Consider the following 12452-nt stretch of genomic DNA (forward strand, 5'->3'; position numbering starts at 1 on the left):
GGGAACAAAGAAAACCATGCAGGATACGTGTATTTTACAGCTGAGCCCAAAAAAAAAGAAAAGAAAAACGCTAACATAAAGCAATCAGTGAATCAAACCTGGTGTTAAAGTGGTAGGAGACAAATTGCGACAGAATGTATGGAGAAAAGGAAACCGTTTCAAAATAAAACTTGGAAATACAACAAATCTCACACACTGGAGATGAAACATCCAAATCAAAATAATCACACTCCAACCAAACACGCTCATATAGGATGACAGTATTGTAATTTGTTGGTAGTCACTGACAGAAACAAACCAAAAACAGCTGTAGCTGCAAAAAACTTCCTTTAAAGGGCTTGAAAGCCTGCAGCCATCTGTCACAGCGTTGACAGGATGTTGATAGAAACTAGTTTGCACCGGTGTGCAGAACATCCACTGTGGCTTCTTTCTGGCTGTTTGCTAAAGAAGTGGATTAATTAGTTTTTGTTTACATGTAGCCCTCCCAAACTCATCCGATATGCATTCCTGCTAATTAGCTGCTAGCGCTGAAAGAGGACATAATATTATCATATTAGCTTGTTGGGAGCAGTTTTGTCTGTGTGTGTCTGTATTTACTGTAGATAGCTCTCCAAAACTAAACAGGGACATTTCTAAAACTACAGTAAAAACCACACAATTTGTGGAATAACTTTGACACCCCTTGACCTTCACTGTATTTTTGTGGATTTTATTGGCTAGAACAGCACAAGGTAACACAAAATTTAGGGGTTTTGAAATGGAATAATTTGATACCCCTAAAAAACATCTGGTGCTACCAATTGCCTTAAGAAGTTCCTATGTGTACTTTTCCCAGTGTAAATACAGCTGTTCTCTAAAGGTAAAGAAACATAGCAGACAGGTCAGGGAGAAAGTTGTGGAACAAGTTTAAAGCAGCTTTAGGTTTTTAAACAACATCCCATCTCTGAATATTATTACTGAGCTTTGTACAGTCCATCCTCTGAAAATGGAAAGAAAATACAACTTGACAACCTACCAACCTAAACTAAACAGGCAAGGAGAACATAAAACCGGAAAAAAAAAAAAAAACATTGTTGAGAGAAGTCTCATTTGCACTTTTCTACAAACCAAATAAGGGACATAGCAAATATGTAGACGTCGATGCTCAGGTCAGGCAAAGCTAAAACATTTTTTTTTTTTTTTTTTTTCCAACATGCAAAGTGGTACATGTGGTGGAAAACTAACACAGTACTCCGCCCTAAACACACCTTTCCTACAGTCAAACATGGTGGTGGCAGTATCATGCTGTGGGGATGCTTTTCTTCTGCAGAGACATGGAAACTGGTTAGAGTTGATGGGGAGATGGACAGAGCTAAACACAAGACAATCCTGGAAGAAAACCTGTTAAAGGCTGCAAATGATTCCAGACTGGGGCGGCAGTTAACTTTCCAACAGGACAACCCAAAACATACAGTCAGAGCTAAAACTGAATTATTTGAATAAGACATATGCATGTGTTAGAATAACCCAGTCAGCATCCAGACCTAAATCCAATAAGAAATCTGTGACAAGAGAGGGAAATTCCTGTTTAAAGATATTCTCCATACAGTCACAGTTTGTGCTATTTTACAAAGGAGTGTGGGCCAATATTTCAGTCTATTATTGTGCAAAGCTGCTGTAAGCCCTGACTCAGGGGAGTTAAATTCCACTGCATGCCGCACATTTCAGATTTTTATTTGTGAAAAATTTCAAAACCTTTTTTGCGTCACAGTTTAAACTAGTTTGTGTTGGTCTATCACATAAGAATGGTTGCAACATGCCAAAAATTGGAAAATCTATGAATACTTTTGCAATGCGCTGTATACTAAAAACCCCACGCCACTTGCTGCGGCTAATTTTCTCTTTTCTCATTTCTGCTCTAAAGTGACTGACAGGTATCAGAGGAAAGTCGAGCACAGGATGTGTGAGCGGCAATAAACCGGCGTTTCTTAATCCCCTTTCTTTGCCCTCATCAGTTCCCTGCCGGAGACGCATTTAGCTTCTTTAATAGCACCTGGGTTACGTTTTCAGCTTTTTTACTGTCCTCTGAAAAACGAGTTAAAGATGAGCTGTGTGTCTGCATGAAGGCTGGTTTACAGATCAAGAGAAAATAAGGAGACAAAGGGGAGTGTGAGTTGTGTGTGTTTGATAGCACCTGTATTCGCTTTTCCGACTCTCCTGCTCCCGGTGGACGCCTGTCACCATGGACTCACTGGACTGTTTTATCGCTCTCCCATGGCTCTTCCCATCTCCCCCGCCCCTGCCCCTCCCTTTGCACCAGCTCTCCTTTCTCTCTGTCTCTTTATCTCTCCATGGGCCTACCTGAGATCTGTATGTGAATGTGTGTGTGTGTGTCGATGTTTATACAAGAAAAATAGACGCTGACTTCTTTGGAGGATAAGGAAATGTAAGGCTAAAGACAAAATACAGCAGGTATCATATGGTGGAGAACATTTAATGTAGATCATAAAAGCTTTTCTCATTCTATTATATTACCTTTGGACTCAAAACGGCACCACATTGCTGGATGCGAACCAAAAACTTTAAACAAGTAAAAAAATTATTTCACAAACCCACAGTAGAAATTGTTCAAACTAGTGGATAGGAATGTTGTTTTAAAATAAAAAGCTGAACCAGGTTTTAGGGTGTCGACACACAGTGATTGCAATCAACTAACAAGCTTGATTTTCAAAACATCTGTGATTATCCTCATATAAAAAGAAAAAAATGTGTGTGAGTGCTAAAAATGTGCTTTTCATACATTTTAGCTTTCTTTGTTTTTCATGTCTGCATGGGAATGCCACATTTGCATCGCTGCCATTATGTCGTCCTGATTGCCATAATTTATCAACGTGATAAATGTAAAACTACTGCATTCTCATGGCTGATGGCTTCAGTAGTTGGGGGTGTAGCAGTGCTGCTTGTGCTATAAATATATTTGCATTCGTTTTCACGTGGAGCATGACTGACTGGAATTGGTGAAAGCATCAGCACTAGCTTCAGCTGTGTGACCTCTATGTCTTTATTGCTCCCCCAGGCAATGGTTGAGACGGTAAATAATTTGTTGCATCCAAGAGCTCAGTCGGCGTGGAAAGAGCTGCCCACCAGTGAGCAGCTGCACTCAGCCACTCTGCTCCTCGACACCGTGGAAACGGGTGCTTTCATGTTGGCCGACAACCTCCTCAAGACCGACACAGTGCAGGAAACCACTGACTACATCCGTAAGTACATTTTACGGTTCCTTTCCAGCAAATCCTTTACAGTTGGACATACGGTTGTCAAGTAGACTATTTGGAAACTCCACTTTGAAAGAAAGCTGTTAGGAACGTTCAGCAATTTTCAATCAATGTCATCACAGATGTTTAAAATCATGGGAAAAGTACAAGTTCACAAGATCACAAATGAAAGTAAGTTACATGGTTGGAGTTGCTTGGTCACAAAGTTCTAAATACGGCAAAATGTAACACTTGGTGTGCTTTGGTGGCTACAATAGATCCTCTTTCCTTTCACTTAGTGACTCCTGCTTTTTAGTTGTTGTGGAACAATAGGCTTGATTTAGCTCTGGCCACTAATAATAATCACAATTAATAATATTTATCAAAATTATTAAAGTTAGAATATTTAATTTTCAGTCAGACTTATAAATCAGACCACCACTGTTGTGCAACAGTGATTGGTTTAACTATTAGCCATAACAACAATTTGTATGTGTTCCAACATCCAGTTCACAATGCAAATCAAACAGGTAAACAACAAATTATTTCAATAAAATTATGTTTTAAAAGTATTCATTCATCTTCTATACCGCTTATTCCATAGTGGGTCACGGGAGGGGTGGTGCCTATCTCCAGCAGTCTACGGGCGAGAGGCAGGGTTCACCCTGGACAGATCGCCAATCCATCGCAGGGCAACAATTTTAAAAGTTTTTTTTTTTTTTGTCAAATTAAAAATGAATAACCCTTCAGACAATTGATTGCTAATGTTGTTTCAAACAGCTACAATTATTTTTGGAAAATACTATTTTGAAATATTTTCTAAATTAGAAATGAATAACTTTTGTACAATTGATTTTTAACGTTGTTACCAAACCATGACAGGGAATAATATTGAAATTGAACATGGCGGCGAGGAATGTTTTAGCCTCTCACAAAATGGTGAACAAATGTTACATTTGGATTAGCAGTTCAGCTACACAAAGGAAAAATAGAGCTCTTTATGTAGCGACCACGTTAAATTACATATGTACTTTTAACAACAATTAATATAAATATTAATATGCGTATGAGCGCTGGAGGTGCATTATGGCCCATTGTAGCATGGAGTGAATGAACTGTGCTGTAAACACAGCTAATGTGGCTTCTGTTTCAGCAATAACAAAGCTTTTCTGTTTAGCCTAGCAGATAAACATCAGAGACTCAGTTCAGCACGTTTATAGGGCTATGCGGACATAGGGAGAGGAGATGAAGGGAAATATGGATAAAATGAAAGAGTCACCAAGTGCTCAAACCACTGATATAAGTTTGGAATCACAGGTAGCTTCAGCTCCAGCTAGCTCTGGGCCAACTCTGGCCCAACAACAAGAACTGGACTGGTGCTCAGTGGTCCAAAGTCCTCTTTTAAGATGAAAGTAAAGTTTGCATTTTAATTGGAAATCAAGGTGCCATAGTCTGGAGGAACAGTGGAGAGGCACAGAATCTATGTTGCTTGAAGTCTAGTGTGAAGCTTGGTTGGTCAGCAAACTGGCCTAACCTGAACCCCATTGAGAAAATATGGATTATTGTCAAGAGGAACATAAGAGACACCAGAACAGTGCAGATGAGCTGAAGGCTGCCATCAAAGCAACCAGGACTTCCATTACACCTCAGCAGAACCACAGGTTGGTCACCTCCATGCACCGCACTGATGCAGTAATTTATGCAAAAAGAAGCCCGACCAAGTATTGATTGCATAGGAAGGAACATACTTTTCAGAAGCCTGATATTTCTGGCTATAATATGACATACATTGACAGCTGCCATGTCCAAATATTTTTGCGTTATTCTTGTGTTTGATCACTATGAAAGCAATTCATCCATATTTTACTCTGGGTCAGAAATTATTCTAAATACCCAAATAGTCTTAAATGAAAAAATAAAATTTAATAGACTACAGAGTTTTTGTTTTGAATTGGTGAAAAAAATGAATCAGTCGTTGCATTTCTCTAAGTGGAAGCAGGGAAGGATGATACTGTTGTTCTGTTGTGTATCTGGTTAGGAAATAAAAGACAAATATTCACACAGGGCTAAGCTGCATGGTACACAAAAACAAAAGCTGTAAAAAATAATGCTCTAATAACATGATTAATTAGTTCATATTCTGCAGGGGGGGGCAGAGCAAAACAAAACAAACATAACCCCATGAAGCTGTCAGTGATAACACAGCATGACAGGTAGTCAATAAATATACAAAATAGAACACGTGTACAGTTTTAGGTGGTCTCTCCGCTGCACTTTAGCAAGTTTTCTGAGGGTCCCCTGAGGGTCCTCAAGCGGAAAAAAACAAGTCTTGTGAAAGAGGGATTTTATAGTCATAAATTGCTCCTTTTCTCATTTTGATTATGCATCTCTCAGTTCTGTGAGGTTAAATTCTATGTTTTACACGGAATTAGTTAGTGAATTTAGTTGATTCAAGATTGCAGGCATGAATATAACCGACAGAGATCTATCATCTGGTATGTAACAATGGGCTGTAAACAAAATTAGTATTGTTTTAATGTATGGAATCAAGTTGATTTTGCATTGCACTACAATGGGCAGTATAAAACATATACTGTAGTGGAGCAACCTTAATTTGCATGTAAAGTAGGTTCTGTTACAAGAGCAGAGCTTTTCGTCCATGTTTATTGGCACCCTAAGTAAAAATGTGGGAAAGGCCTTGAAGTGATTTCACCTTTCATTGCAGTGGCATGATCTCCAATCTTTATTCTAAGTCCAGTTATATAGTGGGAAAAAAATATATATTTTTTTCAAGTGATTTTCTTACTAAATCACTTGATCCACAATCCCTTTTATTTTACCTGTTACTGAAACAGTGTTTAATGTGCACTTTATGTTGATATAGGTGTTGGGGAACTTTTATATTGAAATCAGGATCATGATTACTTGGATTACTAAGTATGCTATGATACAGAGGCTCATTTTTCTACACCACTCTTCAAAATGGGGAAGACAAAGAAACATACCATCCAAGTACGACAGATGTGTGTTGATCTTAAAAAGCTAAACCATATCCACCTAAGCTTTATCTACAGTAAGAACATATTTTAAAAGTTAAGACACTGGATCTTTGACAAATGATGCTAGACGAGGAAAATGGTAACGGAGGTTAAGAACAAATGACAAAGCCCATAGTTTTTTTTCAGTGTGAGATCATGTTATGTATAATATGCATTTTATACATAATATACATACATATACAATGAAATATGATTTTTTTTAAGGCTGATGATATATATCTATGGATGTATAATCATTTAAGGTCACTGTATTTAGTGATTTGTGTTTTGTGTTATGATATAGTTTGATTCACAGCTTTAAACTCCAGTCCTTGAGGGGTGGTGTCCTGAAGCTCTTAAATGTCTCTCTGCTTTAGCACATCTGAATCAAATAATACGGTCATTAGCAGGACACCAGGGAACTTGGCTACATGCAGAGGAGGTGATTCAGCTATTTTAATCAGGTGTGTTGGACCAGGGACACATCTAAATGTTGCAGGACACCAGCTCTCGAGCACCGTAGTTTGACACCCCTGGTTTGATTGAACCAAAATAGGAACATGTCAATTAATCTTTTTGTCCTAAAACTGAGGATACCAAATGACGTGATTGTGCAAAATAAAAATGAACGTTGGGAAAAAAATAATACTTTTTATCCTATTAGTTGATTTACCCGGCCACATTCTAACATGGTCCTTGAATGTCAGAAGTGCGAATGCAGCTTTCACAGATTTAAATAAATTTGAATATATATCATTTTAACACCTCATTTATCAAACCTGTATAATAAGTTGTGTTGCACTAAATGATGCCATTTTCAGGTTTTTGGTTACTGTTTTATAGGTCAGCCAAAATAGTTTTAAATGCTTTTACTTAAAAACAAAATCAACATCCTGTGCCTTAGTGCAGTTCATCTTTGTGAAATGCTGTTTTTTGCAGACTACTTAGAGTCTCAAAGGCCCAGCCTGCCCTTATTGATCTGCTGATTGATTGCAAGGCATCTAGTCATTGTTTCTTTCAGACATTCATGCTAAACTGGCTATTATAAAGGCATTATCCACAGTTGATTCATGATGATCTACAATGCCTTGCAAAAGTATTGAAGTTTTTCCCAGTTTTTCATGTTTATACCACAAACTTCAATGTGTTCTGTTGGGACTTTAAGTAATGGGTATCACAGAGTAGCACATAATTGTAAAGTGGAAAAATAATTATTGTTTGTCAATATTTCTTTACAAATAAAATTAAAATAGTGTGGCATCTATTTGTATTCAAGCCCCTTTACTGCAATGCGTCTTGAGCCAATTGCGTTCAGAGGTTTACCTAATTAGTAATGGGTGTGTCCAATTGGCCTCAGAGGTTTGTTAGAGAACATTAATAAACAAATAGCATCGTGAAGATGGAGAAACACACCAGTCAAGTCAGGGATAAAGTTGTAGAGATGTTCAAACTGTTCAAGCCATCATTCCAAAATGGAAAGAGTACAGCACAACTGCAACCTTTTCCAAGATATGGCCGTCCACCTGAACTAATCATCCAGGTTGAGATAGTTTCAATCAGAGAAGAAGAAGCCCATGGTAGCTTTCCACAGCTCAGATGAGAAAATCCTTTGACAAGATAATACAAATCTGGCTTTTATGGAGGTTTTGCTCCTTGTACTTCTTCATTTTGGTTTGTCATACAACTTCCTCATGAAATGCATGAAATTGTAGTGTCATTACATCATAAAATATTAAGCACAAATGTCAAGGGGTATGGATATTTTTGCAAGGTAGTAAAATTTTATTTTAGTTTTGAAACAGAAATAAAACCTGTACATCTGTGTTGCATGTATTCCGTAAAAAAAGAGCCCCTTTCTTTTGGATTTCAAGCTTTGTAATTCAGCACACCTGTTTATGCACAACAAGAAATGCAGCAAGCTGAGGGAGAGGGGAAAATCTAAAAAGCTTTTTATCACCTCTTTAAAGGTTTCCATGCTTTGCTTTGTTATGAGTAGTAAATATGCAAAGCTGTCAAGATGGAGGTCAGTATCAAGATGTTTTAAAGGGTCAAACCCACTGAGATTCTTATCTAACGAAATGAAGGAAAAATATTGGCCTTGAGGCTGGCGTGCTTAGTTTTCAAGAGACAATCATTTTTATTTATTTATTTATCTTTCCATATTTTCTGCCCTCTGCTCGTAGGCGGAATTGACAAAGCAGAACAAAGCTTGTTATTAAGGCATTGTGCACACCACTTTCCGTTTCTGCCTTTCTTCTTCTTCCATAATCTGTTTTCTCGCCCAATCATGTCATTACTGGACTGCAGCACAACAGAGTTTTGCTTCTCTTTGCTTTTCATGCCTTTAGGAGATGATAAATCTGTGAGCCTTTATTTAATCTGAACCCAGACCAGCAAGTCGCACCCACTTAGATCCCCCCCTAGTTATCCCCCTGTTTACTTCCAATGTAATTTGATATTTTTAAAAAACTTCCTTCACATCATCCCCCTATTACGAGAATTTTGTGTGTTTGTGCGCTACTCAGCCACAGATGAAAAGCCACGAAGGAGGAGCAGGAGAAGAGAGGAAAATGAAGATGATAAGAGAAGAAGAAGGCTGGATGAGTGCATGCTTGAGGGCAATGGTGGCAGTTGAATGTCAAATGATGCTCTGAGGCCTTTTTTTCTAGCTCTCTTTTACATCAGTGAGCAATGAAATTACAGCTATTTAAATCACACAGCATGGTGATTACATTACTGCGGTTTTCCTGTCGGAGGCAGACTGTTCTGACGGATAAGATTCTACAAAGTCTGTCCATTACAACGTGACTGTCAAATTCTGGATTAGCTTTATAGAAACAGATCTGACTTTTCAAAGTGAGGTTGTGTGAAAATGTTAGAAACAGTTAATACTTTACCTGCAGCAGATGACTCTCTTTCATTTAGTACGTATAAATCCAGTTTAGAAGCTTGCCAGTAGTTCAGGAGGGGTCTTAAAACTTAAAAAAGTCCAATCTCAAAATCATCACAGAGATTTATGTGAAAATATTTTATGAAGCATTAAAACATTGTCACGTTTTTATTTGGCTGTGTTTTAGAAAGAAACCAATGATTATTTATATAGGAAATGGATGTAGGAGGCAGTGGGTCCAAAATGATCTTATTGTATGAAATACATACTGATAATGGAACATGTAAAGCCTTTCTGGTGAGAGTAAGGCTCTAATATAGAAGTAAAACGATTTCAAAAACGAAAAGATTTGTGGTTTAATTTGGATAATTTTATTTATTTTGACACAACAGGTTTATAACAGAAAACCAAAAATTATTTTGGTGTAGGTTAAACTCCTATATATCAGGCAAGCTTACATTTTCAGAGTTGTTTATCAAATGAAATGAAAGAGAATGGATAGAATTTTTAAGCAATAAGATAATGAATGTAACGGTAAAAATTAAGACCTCTTACAAATTTACCTTGTTAGAAAAAATGCTTTTGGCTATTTGTAAAATTTGTAAAACACTGTTGTGAAACCAATGTCAGCTACAGCCTATTAGCATACCTTTCATTAATATTAACAAGTAACCCAAGCTGGTGGCTTTTATTTAACAATGTTAGCTTAAATAGTTAATTAGCTTAGCCAGTGAATTAAAGAAAACAGCTAATTCACAAGCTAACATAAGCTTGCCAGGCTTTTAAAGTTGATTTAGAAGTACAGGTCCTTCTCAAAATATTAGCATATTGTGATAAAGTTCATTATTTTCCATAATGTCATGATGAAAATTTAACATTCATATATTTTAGATTCATTGCACACTAACTGAAATATTTCAGGTCTTTTATTGTCTTAATACGGATGATTTTGGCATACAGCTCATGAAAACCCAAAATTCCTATCTCACAAAATTAGCATATCATTAAAAGGGTCTCTAAACGAGCTATGAACCTAATCATCTGAATCAACGAGTTAACTCTAAACACCTGCAAAAGATTCCTGAGGCCTTTAAAACTCCCAGCCTGGTTCATCACTCAAAACCCCAATCATGGGTAAGACTGCCGACCTGACTGCTGTCCAGAAGGCCACTATTGACACCCTCAAGCAAAAGGGTAAGACACAGAAAGAAATTTCTGAACGAATAGGCTGTTCCCAGAGTGCTGTATCAAGGCACCTCAGTGGGAAGTCTGTGGGAAGGAAAAAGTGTGGCAGAAAACGCTGCACAACGAGAAGAGGTGACCAGACCCTGAGGAAGATTGTGGAGAAGGGCCGATTCCAGACCTTGGGGGACCTGCGGAAGCAGTGGACTGAGTCTGGAGTAGAAACATCCAGAGCCACCGTGCACAGGCGTGTGCAGGAAATGGGCTACAGGTGTCGCATTCCCCAGGTCAAGCCACTTTTGAACCAGAAACAGCGGCAGAAGCGCCTGACCTGGGCTACAGAGAAGCAGCACTGGACTGTTGCTCAGTGGTCCAAAGTATTTTTTCGGATGAAAGCAAATTCTGCTTGTCATTCGGAAATCAAGGTGCCAGAGTCTGGAGGAAGACTGGGGAGAAGGAAATGCCAAAATGCCAGAAGTCCAGTGTCAAGTACCCACAGTCAGTGATGGTCTGGGGTGCCGTGTCAGCTGCTGGTGTTGGTCCACTGTGTTTTATCAAGGGCAGGGTCAATGCAGCTAGCTATCAGGAGATTTTGGAGCACTTCATGCTTCCATCTGCTGAAAAGCTTTATGGAGATGAAGATTTCATTTTTCAGCACAACCTGGCACCTGCTCACAGTGCCAAAACCACTGGTAAATGGTTTACTGACCATGGTATCACTGTGCTCAATTGGCCTGCCAACTCTCCTGACCTGAACCCCATAGAGAATCTGTGAGATATTGTGAAGAGAACGTTGAGAGACTCAAGACCCAACACTCTGGATGAGCTAAAGGCCGCTATCGAAGCATCCTGGGCCTCCATAAGACCTCAGCAGTGCCACAGGCTGATTGCCTCCATGCCACGCCGCATTGAAGCAGTCATTTCTGCCAAAGGATTCCCGACCAAGTATTGAGTGCATAACTGTACATGATTATTTGAAGGTTGACGTTTTTTGTATTAAAAACACTTTTCTTTTATTGGTCGGATGAAATATGCTAATTTTGGGAGATAGGAATTTTGGGTTTTCATGAGCTGTATGCCACAATCATCCGTATTAAGACAATAAAAGACCTGAAATATTTCAGTTAGTGTGCAATGAATCTAAAATATATGAATGTTAAATTTTCATCATGACATTATGGAAAATAATGAACTTTATCACAATATGCTAATATTTTGAGAAGGACCTGTAGAAGAGCTAGTAGAAGGGCAAAAAAGACAATATTATGTGCAATTAGCATCTTTAATAATAGCTACTGATTAAACTAAGTTAGTACACTCTCCTTTAATTCCAAGGATTTACTATATAAATGTTTAAAACTGTATAAATCTAAAATCAAATATACAGAAACAGACAGATTTGATTGCACTGTTAAATATTAGGAAACGTTTTAACCAAAATGTCAGCCTGAAAACTCCACAACCTAGCTGGTTGTACCTTGATTGTATTTTAAGTGTGTAGTGATTGTACTTTTACATTTTGCATTTTTCTTTATTAATATTATTATTATTATTTGCTTTAATGTAATAATAGCTACCATAAAACTGTGTTACTTTTATGATAAAAATCCTGAACCATCCTTTTAAGCACAGCGGCTCTGTCCAGTAGCATTCATTCCTACCCGGTTTTAACTTATATAATTTCTGCAACGCATCTCCTCCAATTATTTTTTCCTCCCAAATGCACCACATGAATATTGTTACATAAACAGTCATCAAAATGTAGGCTACTGCAGGAACTTCAAACGAGAATTTCCCTTTTTCTGGGGGGTAAAAGAAAATCATCTCCACATTCTTCTTTTTTGGTGCTGTTAATCTTCCCTTCCAGCTAATCCAGTGGGAAGATCCTCCATGATTATCTCTTCCCCTGTATTCATAACCAGCCCCAAACTGCCTGTCATTTGTGCACCTCCATTCTGTCTTTCTCACTTGTGCCTCCATTTTCTCTTACAGTTTTTAAGCTCATCCCCCACCACAGTCCCCATCCTCTTTTCTTTTCCTAACAAGCCTTTTAGATGAGAGTGAGTGACAAGAATAAATTATTTGACGCAATTTAGAAATGCTACTGCA

The 12452-nt window shown here is 38.0% G+C and overlaps 1 protein-coding gene across 9 annotated transcripts in view; it reads left to right on the plus strand.

The window, feature by feature from the left end:
- adgrl3.1 (adhesion G protein-coupled receptor L3.1) overlaps positions 1-12452 on the plus strand; it is a 247436-nt gene that overhangs the window by 173606 nt on the left and 61378 nt on the right. For all 9 annotated transcript variants that reach the window (XM_047364449.1, XM_047364448.1, XM_047364452.1 and 6 more), the window contains one exon: positions 3056-3239. In XM_047364449.1, the coding sequence (XP_047220405.1) occupies positions 3056-3239 (184 nt within the window). The remainder of the gene's footprint in view (positions 1-3055; positions 3240-12452) is intronic.

The sequence above is a fragment of the Girardinichthys multiradiatus genome, chromosome 5 (genome assembly GCF_021462225.1).
Source record: "Girardinichthys multiradiatus isolate DD_20200921_A chromosome 5, DD_fGirMul_XY1, whole genome shotgun sequence".
Lineage (NCBI taxonomy): Eukaryota > Metazoa > Chordata > Actinopteri > Cyprinodontiformes > Goodeidae > Girardinichthys > Girardinichthys multiradiatus.